We start from the raw sequence: 27156 nt of genomic DNA, 5'->3' as shown, positions 1-27156 counted from the left end.
ACTAATGTAACCCAGTCATAAATAGCTTCACACATTTTATGATACCCTAACCAGTGTCTGAACTTCAGGCAAATTAAAATAGTTCTTAGCATGGAGAGCAAAGTAATATTGTCCAAACGCAATATACTCTAAATATATCTCTAAACATGTGTGGGTATAACACTAATCAATATGTTCGTGTCCACTGATTTATTCTTTGGAATACAGAATTTAAATATAAGAAATCGTCTGATGAAAGTTAACCTTGTTTACTCAACTGAAAGTTTGCTTGATTAACTACTGGAGGTCGAGATTGATCGTTTGTATCAAACTAGATATAGGACGGGGAATTTCTGTCCTTGTTGTGAGTGTTTGTTTAGCAATTTGGTACACTTCCACAAAGGATACTAATCCGCATTCGCATCTATTCGTTTGAACAATCCATCCATCTCATTCTGGTAGACCACACCACGTCTCTGGTGGTGTACCAAAGCTGTTGCATCCATATGGCATAATCGGTACCAATCTCACTATCATATGGCGATGCTATAAGCCATGACTACTTTACCAAAAAACGAGTTTTAACTTATTGTGCATATAACAATATTACTGGCAGCTGATCTCAAGGGTGAGTTGACAATACTATTGCGTGTAAACGAAAATTTAAACATCATGCCAAACCTCGGAATCGGAAATAGATGTTAACTAGATAGCCATGATTGCAACAGAAATCCCGATCCATATTCTGAGCGATATTGCCATTGCAAATCTTCAGATGGCTTCTATCTCTAGCATAAGATTATGACCAAAAATGACCAGAGAGAACAATGAGGGCACGTTTTTTTACTCATAAAAAAATAAATACTAGGGCACTCCCACAACTACACCACTCCACATCTAATTTAAGAACGTGAGTGTTGCTGCTTTCACTTATGAACAACAGATTAATCCCGTTTCAAATATAAAAATGATCTACGTGTGACTCACTGTAAACATTTTATATTACCAACTGACCTCAAAAGGAATGATGATATATTGAGGACACTGGCCATTCAACAGAGAAGACATAAGATACGAACTAATCAGCCATGGACCCTTGCAAATAATGGTGTTGCTTACAAAATAATATTAAGTGACAAGAGTCATTCATTGTTCAAGACTTTCACCTTGTGAAGAGCTATGGAAGTGATCGTTCCAGGTTTCACAGTAATACCCTCATCAACTGGAAAAGATACAATGCCACGTGGAAGGATTGTAACCTTAGCACCAGAATCCTGTCCATATATACTGAGATACTCTTCTTGTTCGGTGAAAAGAGTTAGTTGTAGACCTGAAATAAACAACAAATTGATTTTTATTTAGTGAATGGACTAGTCGACACAGTGGCTTGATAATTAGTCTAAGGTTAATTGTCAGAACCAGGGTCTTAGGACTTGTTCTTTGGTTAAGGTGACTGAACTTATGGGTTGAATGTACAAGTAGTTTGGATTCGGTTACTTTTTCATTACTTACCATATTGTGACCCTGTTCGCATTGCCCATTGTTGTTTTTCATTGCTTCCTGTATTAAATTGAAAGCAGTTTCCATAGAAATCATCTTGAAACGTTAAAAAGTCACTGCAATTATGAATAAGAATTTGATTGGTGAAGTTTGAAATTACCATTAGCGATATATGACCTCAGAGAATCAACACTGTTAACATCACTTCTACAATCTCTAAGCATATAACAAGGAATAAGCAAAAACAAACAGCTGGTAAGCCACACTCAAAATATGAACGCGATTCGCGTTATTTTTGTTCTTCGAGTAAATTTTCACAATGGAAATGTTTTCACGTCAATTACTAATTACTAAGACAACATTACATGTGTCGCTGTAGTATCTGTGCTAATTTTCTAAGCCTGATGGTGATGCTTCACTCTCACGAATTTAAATGGTTCGAACGAAGAAACTATGAGTGCTCGACCATCAAAACCTCTGAAAGATTGTTTTCTGTGTAGCTTTATATGTACGCCATTCATAGTCGCTGTGTTGTGTTCCTGGTGTCACGGTGTGATGTATAGACGAGTATAAACACAGTTGTGTAGTATTCGAAGCTCAGTGGCCTCTTCTTTGTGAAGCACAAAAAACGGCTATATATTGAGACATAATAATTAATTGACAATTTCTACACTTCTATGATCAAATTTTGTATATCTTGAAAAGAAGGACCAAGATGTTAAGGCACTTCATTACTCGTATTATATATTTAATGACATTTTGTGCTTTACAACCCGGGGGCAATGATTTTTCGAATCCAAGTGTTATTGATGTAAAAACATATGTTTAAAAGGTGTTAATCATAGCGATGTATACAATGTGCATTTTACAATGTGTAAAATCACACATTTACAGTACCTCGGTCCACATTTCTCAGATGCAAAAGTACATTGCAGAATGAAATCCTCGATCTGATGACCATGTGCAGACATCTCGGCCTCGGTCAGTTTCAGAACTTGTGCAAGGTCACTGTGATCTGGTGTGCTGCTAAATGTCTTGAATCGGGTCCAGTCGGGAGGATCTTCACCTTTGACTCGGTAAAATAGACTGTCTTGATATATACTTTGGAAAAAGTGCTGATATACAGTCACGTCCTGTGTGACGTCTTTAAAAACGTTCATCCATAATGACAGACTTTCATGTTCTAGTCCTCGTATCTCTGCAATTTAAAAGTATATATTTCCATTATGTCTCAATTACGCGCTTTAATCCATTAGTCCATTAGTAGTATATACAAGCCGGTAGGCTGACTGGCGATCCGCTCCGCTAAAAAAAAACAATAATTTTACGAGTGTTACAATGGTAAGACATGAAAGTGAAGACAACTATATTAATAACCGCAACCCCATATACGAAGGTTGCAAAGGACATTCAGTTTTCAGAAGTTACTTCACGTGTCTTTCGTTGTTATTATTGTATGACCTTATATAAATTATCCATTGATTGCGTCTATTACACTACATTGATAGCCTACCCTGTGCCCTCCGTTTACAATTAAATAACTTTCCATATAATTTTCCTGCCTGCATCTATGATTTTAAGTGCAGGTTCATCAAGTGTAAGTAATTGAAGTTTAGAAAACTGTATCTATATGTTCTTCAACAGATCTAGTGAGTGTAGACTGCGATTTAGTTTTCAGGCCTCATAAATTGCACTCGGACGTCAGTCCATAAGCGTTTTCATGTCATGTAAGACGCCATAGATGCCCCAGTAGATCTCTAAACAGGTATCAATTCCAAGATGTCCTACATATGTCTTACACCTCAAAAGTAAACATTGGGTTTGGGTTATGTAGGGCTTCAAGCGAATTTTGTGCATTGGCCAGATGGCCGACTACAACATTGAAATCAGCATTTCCACCTTAAATCAAACTATGGGCGTGGATAGCACAATAAACACCAAACCAATGCCATCCCTGCAGGATATAAATAAGACAACTCCACAAGATACAGAGGGAAAGCCAACAGAGTTTGGCACAATCACTGTTGAGCATGAAGATGAAAAATGACACTCATGAGGGTCAGAGAGCCATCCTGCTGTTTTTGTGAGGTAAGGCTGCAGCTGGCTTCTCAGCTTGGCCAGAATGCGCCTTAGGCGTTTTTGACCTTTTGTCTGACAAATATGGCGTTGAGGCTGGGCCCCCCCCCCACCTGTGAAAGCCAACACCGGGGTAAATATGGCCAGACCAAACGCTGTAAGGATGTTTTGCAATGCTGATGCCTTGCTCCCAGAAGAGCGTGCGGATCCGCTTAGCCAGCACAGCTCATTTGAGACCTGAAAGCTTCACTATTTGCCGAGGTTGGAGGCAGGTATTAAGCAAAGCTACCTGTGTGCTGTATCACTGTATTTATGTATTTAGCTAGATATTGTCAATTTGGACATGGGTGCCTGTATACGATGTTAGGACGTAAAGGAGCTGATAACAACAGAGAGAGTCACAATGATATCTGTTACAAACCCAGTATTGATGAAGCAACCTCAGACTGCTAATGTTCAGCCCACACAAGATTCTCTGAAAGGTGGCTGCAGGGCAAGCTTGTGCAAGCAAGGGAAAATTAAAGATCATATGCATATCTTTACAGAAAGCTGTATCACACATGATAAGGATAAAGTCCCTACTGCTGCAAAGCATTCCAAATTAGAATACAACAGAGGCTTCATGACTCATGAAAGGCTTGCTTTAGCAGGTATTGTCTTCTTTCACTATGTTGGCCAGGTGCATAATTGAATATCATCTGCAGTGTTAGGACCACATCCTGATAAGCACAAATATAGATCTTTTTCATATGAAGTGATGTATACTGCTGATACAAAAAGCTTGTCAATACATGATACCATAGGATTGTGTGTGTGTGGCCATATGCTTTTAGCGCCTGGAAAAAAATGTTTATTGGAATTATTGCCTCAAATATAAAGGTGATTAATTATACTGCCATCTAATATACGAAGTGACGGCTTCCATGGCATGGCTCTGGCTTCAATGGATGAACTCGAAACTGTAAAATTCGAACATCGCTGAGAAGCATAACCATCATGATTTAGCTGCACAGGCTTTGTGCTACCGAAAATGGTCCGAACGTTATGATCGGATTAATGCTGACCTTCGCCAGCAAAGCCATGTTTTACACGTTTTCAGAGCATTGATGCAGCAGTTGGTATTATCAGATTGCAGGTATAACGGCCATTTTGATCAGTCAAGTACCCGAGCCTCAACTTTCCGACTATCATACATCTTTCATTGACCAGCAAGAATTTGAGGTTGATTTCATTGTTATAGGGATGGTTGTGACAGGCCTGATGACCTACAAGATGTTAACAACTGTTCTATCAGACGCAGTCATATGGGCATCCATCAGAACCAGGGAGCACTCTAAATGTGCTCCAGCTGAATGGTTGTCTTGGTACAAATATGCCAGAAGATGTGATTTTCACCACGGGATCAGTCTTTTGACTGCCTGCTGTTGCTATGGCCCTGAATAGAGAAGTGACCTTTCGTACTGTCAAGAAGTCTTAGAATGTCTTGAGCACAAACACCCTCTCTACTTTTCCTGGTCGTCCTCTTGGTTTGGCAGAGAAATGCTATCCTCAGCTGGACCTCAAGAAAGGGGAGGTTGATATCTCCCAAACAGCAAAAGCAAGCAAGTGCTTCCTCTTTGCTTCTGGGATTGATTATTCAAGGATGTTGTAAATGACACCCATGACTGACTTCAGTGCTTTCCATTGGACTAACAGTTGATCAGTGTATACATTAAAAGCAGTGTTTCCGCTACCGTTCGCCAAATCGCCAAGTGGCGAAAAAAAAATCAGAATGGCTAATAAAAAGTTTCCCCAATTCGTCATTTGGCGATTGCTAAAATTATAACGAAAATGTGTGAACTTTTTCTATTTGCCTGCCCAGAAAGATTTCCACGTGAAAAAAATCGAAACACGTAAACACTTGTCTAATTATCATAAAACAACTCTATTTTGTAAGGCTGATTCCAATTGGGTATCTTGTGACCTCATTCCGTTTGTTATCCAATAGCGTGCGCTGTATTATATAAATGACGTCATCATAACATTCTTTAAAATGGCTGCCAATATGCAAGGCTCCGCTCGTAGCAAACGAATTTATCAGGGTACGCTTGACAGTTTCGTAGAAGGACAAGTAAAACCACCTCCTTCGAAAAAAGACAAGTCTGAGGGTGATCACGAAGTTCAAATAAATGTCACAACGGATGATAAACCGAAGAAAAATCAAGGTCCCGAAAGTACCAAGAAAATGGGAAGTCGCGTCAACCGAGGTATGCGTGATGACTGGGTTAAATCATACCCGTGGCTAGAACTTGATTACATGAAGAACTTGATGTTTTGTAAATTTTGTAAAGAAACAAGTAAACGAAATATCTTTACTAATGGATGCGATAAACTGAAACTTGACAATGTGAAGAAACATGCATCGACAAGGGATCATAAACAAGCAATGCAAGATAAATTTTCATCACAGGATATGAAGCATGCAATGACAAATTCGTTTGCCTAAGCGGAGCCTGCTGTATTGGCAGCCCTACGCAGCGTGTACTGGTTCGCGAAGGAAAATATCGCCAATGTAAAATTGACATCTATGAATCAGTTTTTGAAGGAACAGGTACGTAATATATTACTAAGAATGTTTTATCTCTTCACTCGCCATTACCTAGTTTATTTAGTAATTTTTTGTTGATAATTTGTCAATTTTAAAACAAAACTAAAATGATTTTTTTTAAATTTTAAATTTTTTAGGGAGTTGAATCCGTCCAGAATTTGAAGTGTGATGACCGAACAACATATGAGCACTCCAGTAGTATAGAAGGTTTTCAAGCATCTATTGCTGATGTAATAAATAACAAGATGGGAGAAGATGTTAAGGAGGCTGAGTTTTATGCTATTTTGTCTGATGAGTCTACAGATGTTTCGGTTGATAAAACCCTGATTGTTTATATACGTTTTGTTGATAAGCAAGGGGAGGCCAAAACTAACTTTTTAACAGTTGTAGAGTTAGACAGTGGTGATGCTGAAACAATAACAGAGAAACTTTTGAAAATCATTAAAATGAAAGGATTTACAGTTGAACATTTTATTTCACTAGGTAGTGATGGTGCATCAGTGTTTACAGGCAAAAAGTTTGGAGTTGCTGCACGAGTAAAAGAGCAAAATCCTTTTATAGTGTCTGTACATTGTGTAGCCCATCGCTTAGCCTTGGCTGCATCCCAAGCTGCAAAATCTATACCATACCTTAAAAAATACCAAGAAATAATAAATGCCATTTTTAAATATTTTCATTATTCGCCAAACCATATGAGCAAACTAAAGAAAATACAGCACATACTGGGAGATGCCAAAAGAAGATTTAAGCAAGTATTTGATCCACGTTGGCTTTCATTTAGTGGGGCTGTTGATGCTATAGTGATATGTTTTGATTCACTGATAACATGCTTTATAGAACAAAGTGAAAAGGGTGATCCATGTGCATCAGGGCTTTTAAAGTCAGTGTCTAACTACAAATTTCTAGCCACATCTTGTTTTCTTTCTGATGCACTGTATTTTATCAAGCTTTTATCTCTAAAATTTCAGAGCAGAAATGTTACATTTTCATCAGTTTCAAGCGATATACAGTCAACTATAGATTCTATTGTTGCCCTGAAGTCTATTGATGGAAGTAATTTGAAAACTTTATTTGAGGCAATTCCAACAACAAGTGAGGGTGATTCATTTCTTTATAAGAGTCATACAATTCAAGACAGTAAGAAACAGAGAAATGATTTTAATTCAGTACGAACCCAATTTATTGTGAAATTGGCAGATAATATTGCCACTAGGTTTCCAGATACTGGTATTCTTAAAGCATTCAGTATTTTTGAACCAGATACTCTCCCTAACAATAAGGAGAAACTTTTAGATTTTGGTTTTTCTGAAATTGATATATTAGTAGAGCATTATGGTACTGAGAAGGTATTGCAATCTGGTACTGTTTTTGCCCCACTAATTCATCCAGTAGATACAAGGAATAAATGGATCAATCTAAGGACTTTATTACCTGGCTGCAAAGGCATGAACTTTGAACAATTTGGAAAGTATTTGCTCACAAATTATAAACAAATTTATCCAAACCTTGCAAAATTGGTGCAGATTGGTCTAACCATTCCTATGTCAACTGCTGAATGTGAACGAGGCTACAGTGCATATAATTTGTGCAAAACTAAACTTAGAAATAGGCTCAAGGTGGAAAATGTAAGTGTTTTAATGAACATTAGACTAAATGGTCCAACACTTACAAATTTTGATTTTCATTCTGCTTATGCTGTTTGGTGCAGTCAAAAACAAAGGAGAATTCATAGTACCGGTAGTGTCCCAACAACTGAGGTGTTCAATAATGTGTAGAGTATGGCCACCAATGTAAGACAATTACAACACACTCTAAGTGAAATTGATGAGCAACTAGACTATAGTTCTGATTGTCTAGACCAAGTGTCAGACACTGAAAGTTAAGTGAATCAGAATTATATGGTGTTAATTAAACATTGTATTGTGTTTGTTTTTTCTGTATTGCAGAATATTGTTATACAACATTGTTATACAAATGTTCACTTTTATAACTTGAACATGTTAATAAAAGTCAGTTACATCACAAAGTTGTGTGTTTCATATAAGCATTATATTTCATGCTTAAATTGTACTCCCTTCTGGGGTCCCACTCTTTTTTTTTATAGTTAAATTAATTTTTTTTTTAAAAGCCTGGTTTTCATTTGTCAGCTTCCATGTAACAGGAACTGGCTATAGAAAATTATTTTTGGCTAATGTTTTGGAGGTTGCAATAGCCACTTGGCTATTATCCTCATACTTCTAGGGGAAACACTGTTAAAAGTCACCACATTTGATGAGTATATACACCACCAACAGGTGGACCTTATAGTAAATACCAATACAACTGTTTGCCATGCACACAGGTTTTGACCTTGATTATGTATTTCACATATAAGTATCCCAGGCATACTCACAGTGAGTTACGGAGATGCTGAGCTAAGGGTAGCATAGGGAATGCTAGTAGGGTCTGCCAAATGGGAAAGAAAAAGCCCTAAAGGAAGGATATTACGCAATAGAACTATCAATTCAATGTACAAACAACAACTATCATATAACTCTATATTCATATTCATATTTTTTTGAGATGTCATTTACCAGAAGGATGATACCCACCACTTTCCTTGAATATACAATCTTCTTCATCGGATGAGTCTAGACAATCGTTGATGACATCACATACTCTGTATGTATGTAAACATTCGCCGGAACCACATTGCCACATACCAGATGGACAATCAGATGAGTTACCCGATGCAATGAAAACTACAAACGAACAAAAGAAAGTGCATACATTTTGATCGCTCACCTCCTTTATAATGTCAATGTTTGTGTTTTTTATATCACAAACGTTGTATACATCGTTATAGGTCTCACATCGAACATGACGCTGCGCAACGACCACCGCCCTTCATCAAATAATATAATTTTGAGAACTGATGTACATACCTCCGTGTACAAGTCGTTGGTAATAATTGAAATTTTCGTCAACCATCAAGCTAGTGTTCTTGTCATTGGCGTCGACGCTATAAATAGTACACTCATGAACATATTGCCTGTAGTCAAACGATTTACAAACAAATGTTTTCTGAAAGTAACATTTATCTAGACACGTTTCAAGCGACACGCCACTGTAAACTTTGTCTTTGCCTTCATCCAACATAAGACGTTTAAATTTTTGTTTGTCAAACAATGCAAATAGTGCCCGCTGTTTTATTTTTTCAACGGGATTGATCACCAGCTCTGAAAAAATATTAAATCAACAATTCATTGCATAATAATACACATTTACGTGTTGGATATCCATCAGTAACATTTGGTAATGTAATGTAATACCGTATTAGTTCATGAAACATGGTAACTGTAGAGACATGACAAAATCAAATTCGGCAGACCATATGTAATATGTAGGAAGAGGATGTATTTTCAAGTTTTTTGCAGATATATTTGAATTGCCTAACAAATTTACGTCACATACTGCTAGCATATGCATATGCACTATCAAATAATCATATCTACATTCTTCTGTAGCCGAACAAATACATCATTGTTGTGTTTACTTACCATCTGCAAATACCTGCACCTCACATACATGGAGAAATCCATTATCAACTCCCTCTAACTGTACACTGACGAATCTGCCCAAAATAGGAACTGAACATTTCCTATTTATTCTCCACCAACCCGAAATCTGAGGGATTATTTGTTGACCGCATCTGAGGTTTTGTTTTGCATCTTCATAGTAGCCAACACGAACAGCAGCTCCAGCCAATCGTTGTGCTGCGAAGGGACAGTAAGGCACTATTTTATACACATATCAAATGTCATACGAATAACAACACTATGCATATGTTCACTACTAACACATTATTTTATATTTACTTATGTATTACCCGATGTCCTTTGAAAGAATCATATGGTTCAAAAATTATTTCATTACAATCAAATAGCTTACACATTTCCAGGCCATTCACAATATTTTCAACATAAAATTACATACCGCAACAGTCCTGTCTATTGTATATAGTCACTTTGTACACAAAGTAAATACCACCAAGATCAACTCTCCACCATGGTTCACTTTCTTCAGCACTGTGGATACACGTTCCTGAATTAAGTACAGGGTAGGTGTCGCCATCCACGGCTTTATCAGCTGTATTGCCAAACCAAACACTACTCATATATGCAGACTTATTGAATGCTACATTTGCAAGCGAATCATCCACAACTGGAGAGTGACAGTTAAAAAACAATATAGACACATCTTATTAAAGATAAAACGATAAATAAATAAAAATACAAATAAATATATGTATACATTATTTATTCGATCAATATCTGCCTTGAATGTAATCAGTTTTATACCAAGCAATCTGATTAAAAAATTCCAATTATTTTATTTTACTATTATTGTTATTGTTTTTTGTTTATATATGCATATATTTGTGCTTTAATTGCCGTCATAAGTTTGTTTTTACATAATGTATCTCAATCGTATGAACTACATCTGACTCGCGTGATTCAACCAATCAGAGCACGAGTTATAAACTCTTTAAAATCTTACACGGAGAGAAATAACAAACAACATAAGGCACTTACCGAAAACTCAGCTAGGCCTCAGAGAATTTCAACTCAAAATAATTCATATTATTCTGACCACAAACAAAACATTATTCAAGATCAACCCTCCCATTGTGGAGTCTGATCTTTGTACTTTCTGTTCATGCTCTGAATCTCTTATCCATTTGTTTTACCAATGTCAATGCACCCAATATTTTTGGGAAACACTATACATGCTTTGAGGGGGTAGCTTGGCCTGAGGGTATACCCGAAAGCACAACAAATCCTTCTTGAGGATGAAAACTTTACATGTTTAGTCAACTTCCTCTTTCTGGTAGCAAAAACTAAATTTACTTGTGTAGACATAAAAATCAAAAGCCAGAATTCATGCCATACAAAAGATATGTCAAATATTTCCTGGAGTACTTCATTGCTGTCCGACGGAATAGGTTGACTTCTCATAACAAGAAATGGGGATATTTTATGAAAAATGTTACCCAATCCACTTCACAATATGTAGATTAATTGCAACTTGTAATGTAAAAACCCGGTATGTAAGATGTTAATTTCAGTGCAAACTCCACTAAAAGTTTATAAATACAAAAAAAAAAAAAAAAAAAAAAAAAAAACTCAGCTAGCGGCGATGAACGTATAGCTACCAAAACAAGTTATTACCCTGATTCGTTGTCTAAACTAACATTTAATAATTTTCGTAGGACATTTTCAACCTCAAACAACATTTTGGATGTCAAGGGACACTACAATGAATAATTAATCGTCCACTGACCTCGTCTGGCTCACAGTCTGTGTTGAGAGTCGTGTCTCAATCTACTTTCGTCATTCGCTGTAAGAGTTGGTCAACCCTGAACAATTGTTATCACCGCCAACATGGTTATAAGCTTATTATGTCAACTCCAAGTTTTTTTCATTATTGTTAGTTTGCGGTCTCAGAATGAACGTAGACATACAAAAGGTAGACACAGGTGATTTGAAGACTGCATTTGTTTTGCTGATCAGTGCATTCCTGCACTAAATAAACCGTTTCATATTAATGTAGATATCTGAAATCAATAATCACTAAACAAAGTAAATGAGATACCCGTACTTGATGATATTGTAATATTCAAATATTGTAAATTGTATCAGCGTTATTTTGCAGTAGCATCTTGCAATATTTTCGTTGGTTGTATCGAAGCCATAATTTCAAGTCAACAGCTTACCTTGTCAACAGCTTACCTATTATTTAGAAAAAAAGTCAGAGATGCTCACCTAATTAAGTTAGTAAGATTGGGTTAATCTTTTACGCGCCTAACAAAAATATACAAAGTACATGCAAAATGCACTAAATTGAATGTATACATAGTTTTACAATCAGTTCGATTGAACACTGAGTTAGTTGTTATTTAAACTTCATTACTTGCAAATTTAGAAATAAATTATTGCATTAACATATTCATAATTTGAAGAATAATTACTTAATGGATAAAACATCGTTACTAATTTACAGCCATGTTATGGAGATAAAAACGTAACTTCTATGATATAGACGACGTGCTATCATTTTCATAAATAGGTATGCTATATGACCACCAGAGGTCGCAGCGGGGCGACGTCATCAATCAGGTCAACATTTTGACTTCACATATCACGTTACTATGACATCCATACTTAAAAAAAACTTAATTACAGCAAGTAAGACAAAATGTATTTATATCCAAACAAAAATTACAATAACAAGTATAATAATAACAAAAGTTGAAGACTGTAAATTAGTTAAATTAAAAAAAAAAGTTTTTTGTAGATATGGTTGAAAAAATAAATAAATGAACAAATATCCAAAGAACCGACTATGAATGTCAAACTCGAAGTCTGAGTTGACAGCAGTCTCGCCGCACATAATTCATAGTTTAGGAAATAGTTGTTACCGAAAATTTTTAATAAATAAATAAAATAAAATACCTTTGCCGAATGCTTTCACTTCACAGACATGGAGGTAGTCTGTTCTGTTAAATATCTGAATACTAATATATCTTCCTACAATGGTATCGCCACAGTTAATGACAATGTCAACTTCCTCGATGTTCTCACGTGTTACTATACCACATAATGTATTACTTTCATTAAGAAACCTACTATATCCAATTCTTACTTCCGCTCCAATTAAACGATCGCCTAAAATATACGAAACATTTGTTCATAAGCGCAACATTTTTCACACAACGAAAATACTTAGCTATGATGTTAAAATAACGGTTAAGCGGCTAATACATATAGTTCATTATAAATAGTTTTAAATCTACAAAAAGGTCGACTACGTTATTCTGATGGAATTTGCGTAAATTTCCATCACAAAACTCAAAATGATATATCATGTTGCTATGTACTCACTGCAGCAATCTTGTCTGTTGGTGATCACAATATATTCTATTCCACACTCACATTCAGTATCAACTCTCCACCACGGCTCATATTCTAACTGGGTATGCATACAACTATGATGAGAGTAATCACTGCTTGTATCACCGTCTACAGCTTTAATGGCGCTTCCATCTTTATACTGACTACTTTGTTCGGCCTCTTTGCCATACGCCACATTCGATAAAGCATTTTCTGAAGTCGATAAGAGGATTTCTTTGCATTGGTGTTTAGCGATATGTGGATATTCGTTATAAAGCAATCAAGTAAGTAAATAAACAAATGACAACATATTTCCTATTCATTTTCAGTATCATTTAAATATATGAAAACTCTAAACTCACCCACCACCATAATTTCCACTTCACATAATATTAAAACTTGTGACGATTCCATAACCTGGATACTTAAATACCGTCCATATAATGGGTTGTCGCATTCTACGGTGAATGTCAAACTAGATGTCTGAGTTGGTAGCAGTCTCGCCGCACACAATTCATTGTTTAGGAAATAGTTGTTTCCGCCAACTCTTATTTCAGCGCCAGTGAGACTTGCATCTTGAATATATAATGATGCCATGTATGTACGTATGTGTCACAATATACCTATATACATACCGTATTCGTAGTAAATCAAGTCTCGGCTTAGAAATTTAAGAGACAAGTGCCCTACACACAACACTGACACCACTGTATGTATAATAACTAGTAATACAATATTTACACAAATAACCAACTAACGTATTATATTCGTGCTACAGCAAGCATATTCTCAATACACAATATTGATTGTGTTAGTTGTTGCCAAAACAGAATTGTAACTGACAGTCAATGAAATAACGGTTGTAAAACTAGTTTTTATCGCATTATTAGCGTCTGATAGCCAATAAAAGGATCACATTGGAATGGTTTTATTGGGATGCTGATAAATGTTTGGAAAATATATTCTCCAAACTCGACAACCATGTTTAATTTTAATTTATCATATGGTAGATTGGTATACAAGGAAACAAAATTAAATTCAATTGAAAGGTATCGTATACTTAATCTTATGATTTATACCACTTCTAGAAATATGAAACAGTATTTTAAGTCTCTCTTTAATAGTAGGCAAAGTAGATGGTAATAGTTTACTGATAACTCTTTGGTTGAACATTTAAATGATCCACCAATAAATCTAGATTTGTATGGTTCGTTATGGAGCTTAGATATTCAATGCAATCTATGGATTGTATGTATATTTCATGGATTATTTTTGATTTCGTTTATTTCATAAATAGGGTTTTCTTGCATAAACAAAGTCCAGAAAACAAAATATTGGACAATTATCCGGGCTATTAACTACCACTAGCGTCCTCGTAGCACTACTTTAACTATCAGTAAGGACAACTTCTTTAATAAGTAACTCGTTAATACAACACATATTCTAAATCCAGTCGGCCATAATTAAAGGAGTCATTTAAGTTTGTATATAAGACATAAACATATTCCAATTGCAATAGAACATTAACAGTCTGAATCCGTGACTGCAAATCCAGCATTTCTATGTAAGAGCTGTGATTGGCAAATTCCCTCATTCACCCGGGGAACATATATTCGTATGTTTCTGCTTACTGGCATAATGATCCTTGTTATGCTAATTGTCATGCTGGTTAGGTGTGGTCGGATTTAATAAGTGTACTACTGAACTTGGAGGTGTGCACAACTCATTTGTATTTCATTGCGTATTTACCAGTTCATTTGTGAAGATAGGATTGCGTACTGAGTTATTGTGCTTTGGTTTTGTGTTATTAAGTTGTTGCACTATATTGTCAGCTTATTCGCGGTCATTTATGTGCTATGTTATTCGACATATTTGAGTCCGAATAGAAATACTTACCATCTTTGTGCTGATTTGTCATCTTTGTTGTACACTCATCATGCTATATTGCCATGTGCAAATTGAAATCGTTTTGTTTGTTTGTTTAACTCGTAATTTGAATTATAAATTTGATGAAGTATGTATTTACCTTGTAATTATCCATTAACTCAATTTATTTATATTATTTTAAGTGTATTCGCTGTTTATTTGCTTGTATGATGTGAGTAGTATTTAGTTGACTACATTGTTTGTATTTGCATTCTGTTTCGTAGTTTGTCACTTTCATACATCATCGTATTGTATTGCACCGTTGTTAATGGAATTGGTATGGAACAAATGTTTAACTGCTAAAACTAGTGCGCGTGGTAAGGGTCATCAGATATTAATCATGCTATATTCACGTAGAACGAGAGGCATGTAATGTGAATATGTAAATCAGTCTAAGATCTTACGTTGTTTATCTAAGTTGTTTAAACAATCCATCAATCAAACAATTACGTTTTTCATCTACATAGTTTAAACAATCCATCAATGTATAAACAATTCGACTTACATACATAGTTCCCATCATGCGTTATAGTTACTTCATGTACCAAGACTGTTGAACCCAAATCAATTGTCCAATATGGTTGATAAATATTATACGTCACAGAGCATGTGTCGAGATCGCCGTCACGTGCCTGGTCAGGGTCTGTACCGTTTGCGTATGTGCCACTTTGCATCGTGGCTGGGGCTATTGGTGCAATATTCATCAAGGGGATCTCTGTTGAAAAGGAAACAGTTTTATTTTATTATTATCTGTCAACTGTGGATTACTTTTTGCAAATAAAGGTCCCACAAAGTTAATATTTATATGCCTGTATTTTTTTGTAATGTCTTCAACTTTTCAAATATGTTTGTGGCCATTGCTTGTTTTTTGCATATCGTTTGTATATGTGTCCTCGTGAATTTGTGAGTTAAGTCTTAATCGCTGTTCAGGACATTGCAGCTTGTCGACAACAACTTAGTACTTTGGAATGCTTCAGTCAATTTCTTCCTTGACTATCAAGCATCAGTACAGAGAGTGAGGCAATTGTAACAAACAGTGCTCTAAGAGAATGTTTTCTGCCCATTCGTAATTATATACTGTATGCAGTTTTCTTTACTTGAATCCACGGGCCTCGTACATACGGGTATTCACGTATGGTCGTTTCTGATGGTAATTTAGCCGATGGTATTGCTCAATGAAGTTGGACACTCATTTCTAATGCTACACGTTTAGTTAAGGAAGTCAAATCTTACATTGGCTGGAGCATTTGTATATATGGAAATGATATTGGTGAAAGGAAATTTGGGTGGTCTATTAATAATGACATAAATGCCTGTTTATAAGGCAACTTTTGATGGGTTTTTTGGTGGATTAGAAATTTAAACTGCTATACTCTTTTACCCACTTTACTAAGATAATTTGATTTGCGTGCAAGCCTGAGTTAAGTGAAACATGAATAATGATATATATCTACATATGCCCTATGTATTTTGCATAAAATATCACTCGCGGTTAATTTGAATTAAAACAATACATGCTTACCACAGACTATATTGCTTTCATCACTGCCATCTCGACAATCGTATTCACCATCGCATGTTTTGACCTTGGCAATGCACTCCAATGAAATGATACATCTATGATCTTTTGTTACGTCACATTCTAAAAATATGAATAAAATGATTTGTAAGTTTGCAGCTCCTATAGTGTATTATAATATGTATATATATTGTTTATTACACAATCAGAATTTCACCAGTGTTTGTTTTAAGTAGTTAAAATCAAATCATACCACAATTATCTTCGTCTTGACCATCGTAGCAGTCGAGAGTTTTATCACAAACCAAATTCGAGGGTATACACCTCCCTCGTTCACTGCCATTTTCACAATGAAATTCATCATCTCCACACTCCTCTAAAAAATCAAAGCATGTTTCTTTTTTTAAATGTATTTGTTAATATTTTTTAAATGTAGCATGTACACCACAAATAACGATGTGTAGTGAAACATATGATCTGCCTATTACCAGATACAAGCTTTCAAACGATCAATATGTTTGTTATAAATAAATGTATATTCATCAAACGTTTTATGTGGTTATAATGAGCACAATATGTCGTAAAGCAAAATTGTTATCAATGAGAATGTGTATAAGGGTGATACGACAAATGCCGAACCATGTACATTACTTCCGAATGGTAGGGAAAAATAAGTGAACTCAGGTGCCAATCATTGACGAACTTACAGTTAGATGGCGATATCGGATTCTAAAACCCAAGAAAAGTGTTCTATGTTCTTCGTGTTAATGGATGTTCGTATGCTGGTCAATATTGCACACAAAAAAGTGGCATTCGGCCGAATTTCGTTAGCAGTTGGCTTTATGTTGCCAAACGGATCGTTTTGCTGTGAAAGTAGATATTTGTTTCCTGATTTATAGGAATCTGAAAAACACGTTTCTCAACTTGTCTCTATATTTATCTCTATATTCCTATTCAAGATGGCTGCCCATATAGTAAATATCGGTAGATTAATTGAATTATTATACCCTGATATATTTGCTTCTAAACTTAAACCTTGAAGTCAAATGTACTTGCGCAGGACTGTCATTAAATTGTAATTGAGGATATATCTTCACGTGCTGTTATCAAGATACATTGGCAGACAGCGAACACGACGCCAATCCCCAAATGTTAATTATATTCAACAGTATCAACATTATCTTTCTAAATAACATACCGTACTGAGACCAGTATATTTTTGTCTGTAATACTGTAATTGAAAACCTAAATCTTCGAAAAAAACTTGCGCTGAGTTGATTTTGATTAATCCCGTTTTGCCTTACCATAAAAACAATCACGTTCATCACTTTTATCTTCACAATGAATTATTCCATCACACACAAGATATGGTTTGATACAGTGTATACCATTGGTACAGTTGAAGTCGCCATCCATACAGGGCACTGTAGAGTAAAGTGAATTAATCAATACATTTATTGAATTCATACAACCAGACATCGATTTTTAATTAAACAACATCAAGGGCTCAAACAATTTGATACAGCCAGAGGAATGCATATATTGATAACAAGGCTCTACAACTTTCTGTAACACTTACGGCAAATTGTATAACATTGACTACAAATTTCAGCACATCCAGCCTAACTATTTAAACAATCACGATAATCATTATCAAATAGTTTGTTTTCTATTCGATGCGTAGTCTTACTAGTACACATTGCACACTACCTACCATAGTATGGTAGAACGAAGTCAGTATCCACAACCAGCAAATCACTGTAAATCGAATTCCGTACGCTAGATCGTCGTAGTTTGTTGGTATTACAAATTGTGACACTTGGAAACAGCAGTTGATTAGGTGAAACAACGGCTATCTGTAATACAGACATATATGTAAGTTTTAAAGAGTTGTGCACTGTATATGACACGTCTAATCAAACCATGTACAACTTGTTCTTAACTATTATCATCTCCCTGTGTAAGAACTCACTTCAAGAACATCTACTGTGGGACTGGAGTTACGTTGGCTGGTAACTGATCAATGTTGCATCAATATTGATGCTGGTAATACTAAACTGGTTGTTTATCTAAAAACAGTTTATTTCCTCCATTTATGTAGAAGTTTGAACTGAACAACACGTAATGTTCTAGTGAGGGCGTGACTACTAGCTTCAACAAGTTGGACTCAACCTTAACAGGTAATGAACATTTTATTTCGGTACAGAAATGCGCGTTACTTAGCTAGTGGAATGTTATCCCATTATTTCCATGGGAGAGCATGTGAGAAACAAAATGTAATACCACCCACATTCGTGCACGCAAACGTTGATAAAATGAAAATAAATATACATTATTCACATTTTGTGTCACATGATGAGAAAGCCAAAATTGTATAACTCGCCAAGTTAACAACCTATTTAAACGTCTATAATTGAACCAACGAAGGGTCAGTTGGATATTCTGTGACCAGAATCTGTAATATTACTATGATACTGCAATCAATTATGGCTATTTTGATGTAATGACCCAAAATACTGAAAATTCTGAAAATGTCAAAACAATTCAGATGAATATTTTTGAAGTTATTTGAATTGTACCTTGTTGCATTTTGGATGCAAAAACACGAATAGTTATTTGGACCTAATTACACTAAGAACATAGAAACCGAAATTGTCATCAAACTATAAGGCCGTCGCTGATTGGCTGCTGAGAAGTGTTCTATGTTCGTTGTGTAATTAGATGTTCGTATGCAAGGAATTTTTCCACACAAAGACAACAAATTCGTTTTAACGACTTAATATTACCCAGCGGATTGTTTGGCTGTAAATGATTGCTTCTGAAATACATATAAATCCGTAACTATGTAATCGTTAGGTTGACGAATGTCCATATCCTTATATGAACAATGCGTGATTCGGGTTTGCTATGTATGGCACATCCAATAATATATAGGCCTGTTTTCTTTAATGTGATTTGACGTGGGTTCATCTCAATACAATAGCAGTACAATAAATAGTGTGAATATCAATTTACTCACCTGGACATTAACATTGTATTCAAGAAATTGACTGATCAATAGACCCACTTGTACTACAAGAATGACAAGTGCCAGGAGCACTATAGCCATCCAAGTGAATCGGGTACAGGGATGTGTGGCTGAAAAGATATGGGAAACACCGTGGGCCGTGGTATGCTTTCCATAATCTTTAGTGATGTCTTTCAAAGGTTTTTCTGTGTCATGACTTCCCGGCTCTTTCATCTTTGGCTCTGTTGATCGTGTATCTTCGCGGATTTAAATCATACCTTCAATAAATAGACATGTATTATATAAATGTTAAATGTGTATGTATTATTTCAATATAATCAATGTCTGCACCAGTAATGCCATGTACATATAATAGTTTGTTAACATGTTAGTAATACAGACATTTAACCCTCACTGTTCATCCTTTATACCACGTTCGAAAAAACAAAAAATGGCAATGTTTAGTATGATTGAAGATATGATAGTCATGCTCTTAACATTCAAATATAGTAATTTTAAATGGCATAACAAAATTCCCAACAGCGTAGTTATGATTTTATGAGCACCTAGCGATTGGTCGGGCATAGCAAATAACTCACTGAACTGGAATGTGGTATTTTGTTATTTCACCGTGTTTGTGGCAATGGCTTCGTCGTCGTCTTTTACGTGGCTGAAATAACTCCATGACATTCACGGTACGTTCTCTAAGGCTTGATCAACATTGCCAACACCAAGAAGATTATGAGGTTACTGTGGTGACTGTTAGTCTGACCTAATTAGACACCCACTGCTGTTGCCACACCCACAGTTATTTCAACCAATCACATCCCGGTGTTACTATTAGTAGTTTGTTTGTTATTTCATTGTAACTTGCATGTAATCGCGTGAAACGAATAAACAGTTGAGTTATTGTTACCGCACGGTAAACTTGTCTTCTAGATCTCTCTATTCCGGGTTTCTACCCGCAACCGACTCAACTCACGTGCCCATGCGCACAGTTATTACGAGAATTCCTCAAAGTATGCACGAAGACAGTACAGCAGGAGTATCGACCGATCGCATGTCAAACTATTCAATGCCAACACAAGTCGAATCACAATGAACCGAGAATAACTGGCCATTGGCATTTTGTTTTTGTTCAATCGGGTTTTGTTGGTCAGGATGTATTTGACAAAAATCATGTTGTGCTGATGTCATAATATGGCCATATAGCCACATGTTGGTTATACCCCAATGCCTTAAATATACCATTGGTTACGTATGTAACAGTGCTAGAAATATTGTAAATATGCATAATAATAGTGTCACATGACGCCCAATTACAGCAATTATTGTCGGTTACTATTTATCCTTAAGAAATCCAAAATTACAATTAATGTATTGGGAAAACTATAATTTCTCCAGAACGGCTTGGTTTTGTGAAGAGAGTTTAATGGCCAGCAAAATGAATGTTTTAAATTAAAAATAGGCAATGGCAGTAGAACGTGATGGGAACATGAATTTCAAATTATAGACTGGGCATGTGTAGTAGACGACACAAATGTTACATCGAAGGGACAAATACATCTTCGCCACTATGTGTGTTTATTGTATTTACAATCATGTTAACGCCCCCTTGTGTTCGCTTTACATTTTGCTACGCATGCTCTGTTCTCTCGTTGTGTTTTCCCCGCCATGTTGGTTCTGTTTTCCCGTTGAGAAATAAACGGAGTTACTCGCTCGTTAGCGCTCCAACTGAAGTGTCTGGTTGTAGTCCAAGCTCTGTATACAACATGTCTGTGTCCATACTGGCGTGGTGGCAGCGTCCTTCGGATCTACACGTCATTGAAAGGTAATACGGACATCGTTAACTCACAAGCCTGCTATACACGTACGGACTTTACACACGCATATTGTGTACAGCCAGTCAGTCAATATATCGACTGGATAATACCGACGTTGATTTCGTTAAGCAATACTAATCATTATGGCCAACCAACAACGGGCGCCCAAGCAGTGGTGTCTGTCAAAACCAGAAACAATTACTTCGTTTGAAAGCTGGCGTCAGAACCTGGTCTACACACTCTCATTAGACTCAAATTTTGCACAGTTCCTTGGTGAGGGCGTACAGTGGACAAAGCGAACCAAGGCTACACCGCTGAGAGGTTTCACAGATGATGGAGAAGACATCCAGGCCGGCAGACGACAAACTGCCCAGCAGAAGGTCAGTGCCCTAGAACTAATGTTGGGGCAAATAGCCAACTTCTGCCCAATCATATCTCGCAACATGATAGTCAAAAATTCGACATCCATGAGCAATATTTGGCAGGTAATCCGTCTCCATTTTGGGTTCCAGTCCACTGGTGCACACCTGCTAGATTTTTGTAATATACACCTTGAACCAGATGAACGCCCAGAAGATCTCTTCCAACGCTTAACAGCATTTGTTGATGATAACCTGTTACGCAGCAACAATGGTATTTCACACCACGGTGAAACAATAACTGACGATGAGGAAATTTCCCCTTCACTTGAGAACTACATTGTACTCACTTGGTTACAACTAATTCATAGTGACCTCCCCAAACTGGTTAAACAGCGGTATGGGACTGAGCTGCGGACACGGACTCTAGCTTCTATAAAGCCCGAGATCTCGCAAGCATTGAGCTCACTTTTAGATGAAATCCACATGACTGAGGACGCCACTGTCATGCTCTCTTCTTCTTCAAGGCCTCAGAGGGGACGCATCACACCAAAACCAGTGAGATATCAAAAGGCTCGGCCCAGGGAACGCAAAATCCGCTCATGCCCATTATGTAAGCAGGCCAGCCGTCCAGACAACCATTTCCTCAGCGAGTGTGACTTCCTGCCGGACCAAGATCGTAAGTTCATGACCAAGGCCCGACAGATTGTTAATATACTCGATGACGTTCCCAGGACACCCAACAGGGCGATGATGATCTCAGTGACTCCGACACTGCGAACGTCCCTACTGCCCTTAGAATACAAGTTCGTCAGTCACCATATATTGATACATTTTATGGCCACCAGGTTACACGTCTTACCATTGACAGTGGTGCCACTGGCAATATGATTCTACTGGCCACCGCAAAACGTCTCGGCGTCCCACTAAAGTCTAGTTCTCAATCACCACGTCAAGCAGATGGTTCATCTCCCCTAAAAGTTGTGGGTGAGACCAAATTCGCAGTGAGTCGCGATGATACGAATTTCAAGTTTGAAGGCCTCGTTGTCGAGAATCTCGATGTTGAAATACTCGCAGGTACCCCTTTCATGGAGGCTAATGATATAAGTGTTCGTCCAGCCAAGCACCAAGTCACTGTGGGAGACAACACTACATATACATACAGTTCATCGCCAAAGGGCAGTCATCGCATTCGCCGGACACTCATACTACGCGCACCACCAAAGTCAACAACAATTTGGCCCGGTGATTTCATTGAACTTGACTTGCCTACAGAAATCAAAGACTCAAGCGAGGCATTTGCACTTGAACCACGAGTAGAATCTCGCTCGCTCTCAGTCATATCATCTGACAAGCCATGGCCTGCTCCAAACATTTATTCAACCATATCGGGTAAAATTCGGATTCCGAACCAGACCAACACACCCCAAAATTTGAAACGCAATGAACATTTTTGCCAAATATGTCCTGTCTTCGTACCACCGACAAACAAAGACAGCATAGACACTACACTTCATGTAACATCACCACACAAATCAGTTCTTCCAGAAAAGAGCTACTCAGATTCGGTTAAAATTGACCCCGACCAACTCCTCTCTCCGTCTCACCGAGCAAAGTTCGCAACATTACACCATGAATATAATGATGTCTTCAACACTGCAATCAAGGGTTATAACGGTGCTTCTGGCCCATTTCAAGCAGTCGTCAACATGGGTCCTGTTCAACCACCGCAGCGCAAGGGCTGTGTTCCCCAATACTCCCGTGACAAGTTGGCCGAGTTACAACAAAAGTTTGACGAACTTGAAGAGCTCGGTGTTTTTGCTCGCCCGGAGAATGTACATGTCAATGTGGAATATGTGAACCCCTCATTCTTAGTCAAAAAACCAAACGGTGAATTCCGTCTTGTCACCGCTTTTGCAGACGTTGGCCGCTACAGTAAGCCACAACCCGCCCTCATGCCAGACATCGACAGCACACTACGCCAAATTGCACAATGGAAGTATATCATCACCACCGATCTCACTAAGGCCTTCTACCAGATTCCCCTGTCACACGAGTCACAAAAATACTGTGGCATTGTAACCCCATTCAAAGGTGTCCGCGTATACGTGCGTTCAGCCATGGGAATGCCAGGCTCTGAGACAGCGTTGGAGGAGTTAATGTGTCGCGTACTTGGTGACATGCTTGAGGATGGTAGCATTGCCAAACTCGCAGATGATCTGTACTGCGGTGCAAATACAATCGAGGACCTTCTTGTAAACTGGAGACGTCTCCTGTGTAAGTTAGCAGCCAATGACTTAAGACTGTCACCATCGAAAACTGTCATCTGCCCGGCAACAGTCACAATTCTCGGTTGGGTATGGAATGAGGGAACCATCCGCGCAAGCCAACACCGTATCTCTACATTGTCGTCATGTTCTCCACCGGAAAAGATATGCAACCTACGATCATTTATAGGTGCATATAAGGTCCTAGCTAGAGTGCTACCAGGCTGTGCTTCTCTTGTTGCTCCACTAGAAGATGCGACTATTGGACAACAATCCCAAGATAAAATTCAATGGTCGGATGAGCTTCGCGATTCCTTTCGTGTTGCTCAGGCAGCATTATCATCAAATCACACGATCACACTCCCCAGACGCACAGATCAGATATGGATCGTCACTGATGCAGCCATTAAAAAACACAGTGTTGGGTCCACCATGTATGTCTCGCGTGGTGACAAGCTCCACCTCGCAGGTTTCTTCAGTGCCAAGCTTCGAGGCCGTCAGGCAACATGGCTTCCATGTGAAATTGAGGTCCTTTCTATTGCCATCGCAACAAGGCACTTTGGGCCATACATCATTCAGTCCCACCATAAACCGTGTATTCTTACCGACAGTAAGCCATGTGTGCAAGCGTACGAAAAACTTTGTCGGGGTGAGTTCTCAGCAAGCCCACGCGTAACAACATTCCTCTCTTCTGTTAGTCGTTACCAGGCCAACGTGCGCCACCTGGCGAGCAAGGACAATATTCCATCAGACTTTGCCAGCCGCAATGCCGCAGAGTGTACCACCCCTACCTGTCAGATATGTTCGTTTGTAGAACGTGTGGAAGACTCGGTTGTCATGAACACATCCGTTGAAGACATATCATCAGGAAATAAACGCCTACCATTCACCAATAGGGCAGCGTGGCAAACTATCCAGTTAGAATGCGCTGATTTAAGACGCACACATTCTCATCTCACCCAGGGGACTCGTCCATCTAAAAAGCTAACTAACATCAAAGACGTCAAACGCTACCTCAACATCGTCACTATTGCCAAAGATGGTCTACTTGTAGTCAAGCGTACTGATCCATTCGCTCCATCTCGCGAGTGCATTGTTGTACCTCGACAGGTGTTAGATGGCCTCCTGACAGCAATTCATATTCGTCTCAGTCACCCGTCTTGTTACCAAATGAAGCAGGTCCTCCATCGTTATTTTTTCGCACTGGACATGGACAAGGCAATCCAACACGTATCCACCTCTTGTCACCAGTGTGCCTCACTTAACAAAGTACCTCACACAATTGTTAAGCAATCAACTTCAGATCCACCAGAATCTGTGGGCAGTTTATATGCAGCAGATGTAATTAAACGTGAAAGACAATTAGTCCTAGTCGTCAGAGAATGCGTCACGTCATACACCACAGCGTGCCTCATAGAAGACGAACGCAGTGAAACATTGCGCAACGCCTTACTGCGACTTTGCATTGACCTGAGCCCCCTTGATGGTCCACCCGCAGTTATACGAACAGACCCAGCTCCAGGTTTTGTAGCCCTATCAAAAGACAGCCTTCTTCGAAAATACCGTCTGAATATTGAGGTCGGCCGCATCAAGAATCGCAACAAAAACCCTGTCGCAGATAGAGCAATACAGGAAGTTGAGGATGAGATTCTCCGCCAGGATCCACTGTGCGCAACTATTACGCCACTCTCCCTCTCCATAGCAATCGCTCATGTTAACTCTCGCATACGTTCAAGTGGCTTATCGGCACGTGAAATGTGGACCCAAAGGGACCAATTTACCAATTACCAGCTTCCTATTAGCGACCGTAAACTTATTTTAGACCAACACACGAAACGTTTGGCTAACCATAAAGCTAGCAAGAAGTCAAAAGCTCCTACAGTAAAAACCACCAGTGCACCCAAACTTGAAGTTGGGGACCTCGTCTATCTGCACTGTGACCGCAATAAGTCTAGTGCCCGTGATCGCTACTTAGTGACTGGTATCGATGGTCAATGGCGCAACATCCGCAAGTTCCGCGGTAGTCAACTCAGGCAAACGTCATACCGTGTCAAAGAGTCGGAATGTTATATCGTACCTTCTCCGAAAGACACCGATCAAAACCCTATGTCATATCATCCGAACGAAGACAAAACTCCACTATCTCCAACACATCCACCAATACCACCAAGTATACCTTCCGATCTAACACCGGCAACAGGTTGCACTGACACTCCTTTAGAAACTGAGTCGCAAAGTATTGGCTCAATAAACCCAATATTGTTGACTCCTGGAGACCCGACACCAACATCCCTGGCTGATGATAATCCAAAAGTCATGCAGCCCGTTCAACATAGACGATCAAGCCGTAACCGCCGGCTTCCGGAACATCTAAAAGACTATGTCATGGACTTTTAAGTCTGTATTCAGTTTAGATTATTTTTTGTGTCTTTCCAACAACAATTTTGAATTATCATGTAGCCTGTCATTTTTCCTCATGCGTTTTCTTTAGTCTTTTCGAAAATGATGTAAGTTAAAGACAATAAGTGGTTACGCCACTATGTGTGTTTATTGTATTTACAATCATGTTAACGCCCCCTTGTGTTCGCTTTACATTTTGCTACGCATGCTCTGTTCTCTCGTTATGTTTTCCCCGCCATGTTGGTTCTGTTTTCCCGTTGAGAAATAAACGGAGTTACTCGCTCGTTAGCGCTCCAACTGAAGTGTCTGGTTGTAGTCCAAGCTCTGTATACAACAGGTCTGTGTCCATACTGGCGCTTAAATTTCTGTTAATTACAAAATCAAAAGATTGCCGCCAAAACACGTGATTAAACACACACCCGAAAAAGACACTTTGAAAAAAGCTATAATACTTTGTTCTAAATGTCATGTAAATTGCACCAACTGTTATGAATCAATTGATTCTCACATGTTATTTATCAGGTCTCGAATATCTAATACTGGTAGTAAAATTACCAGTAGAACTAGTGGACTAGCATACAAATAGAATACAGTGAGATTAAAATGACGTCGGCTAGCATTAGAGGTAGATTATACCTATATAGATTCCATATTAGTGCGTTGGTGTCAGCGATTTTAGTGGATGTTAATAACATCTGTTGTGCTGTATTTGATTCTTACCTCGGATATTTTGCAATACGCTTGCCTACATTTTCAACTTACATCATAAATTGGTATTTCA

At 37.9% G+C, this 27156-nt stretch overlaps 2 protein-coding genes across 2 annotated transcripts in view; one reads left to right on the top strand and one right to left on the bottom strand.

The window, feature by feature from the left end:
* The window catches only part of LOC146750808 (uncharacterized), a 30260-nt gene that overhangs the window by 2957 nt on the left and 147 nt on the right, over window positions 1-27156 (bottom strand). The window contains exons 2-17 of the mRNA XM_085507449.1: window positions 19539-19804; window positions 18234-18375; window positions 17824-17943; window positions 16773-16895; window positions 16523-16642; window positions 15506-15715; window positions 13437-13649; window positions 13066-13287; window positions 12637-12849; window positions 10118-10345; window positions 9682-9897; window positions 9067-9360; window positions 8734-8883; window positions 2377-2677; window positions 1492-1595; window positions 1146-1309 (exon numbers count right to left, since the gene is read on the bottom strand). Coding sequence (XP_085363575.1) covers window positions 1146-1309; window positions 1492-1595; window positions 2377-2677; window positions 8734-8883; window positions 9067-9360; window positions 9682-9897; window positions 10118-10345; window positions 12637-12849; window positions 13066-13287; window positions 13437-13649; window positions 15506-15715; window positions 16523-16642; window positions 16773-16895; window positions 17824-17943; window positions 18234-18375; window positions 19539-19760 — 3042 coding nt within the window. The 5' untranslated portion in view covers window positions 19761-19804. The remainder of the gene's footprint in view (window positions 1-1145; window positions 1310-1491; window positions 1596-2376; window positions 2678-8733; window positions 8884-9066; window positions 9361-9681; window positions 9898-10117; window positions 10346-12636; window positions 12850-13065; window positions 13288-13436; window positions 13650-15505; window positions 15716-16522; window positions 16643-16772; window positions 16896-17823; window positions 17944-18233; window positions 18376-19538; window positions 19805-27156) is intronic.
* LOC146750809 (uncharacterized) lies at window positions 22596-26372 on the top strand. The gene has a single exon (XM_085497402.1). The coding sequence runs from the start codon at window positions 22596-22598 to the stop codon at window positions 26370-26372; it is 3777 nt and encodes a 1258-aa protein (XP_085353528.1).

The sequence above is a fragment of the Saccoglossus kowalevskii genome, chromosome 1, assembly GCF_978046115.1.
Source record: "Saccoglossus kowalevskii chromosome 1, keSacKowa6.1, whole genome shotgun sequence".
NCBI lineage: Eukaryota > Metazoa > Hemichordata > Enteropneusta > Harrimaniidae > Saccoglossus > Saccoglossus kowalevskii.
Note: the sequence above shows the minus strand (reverse complement) of the source record. Positions and strands in the feature narration are given on the sequence as shown.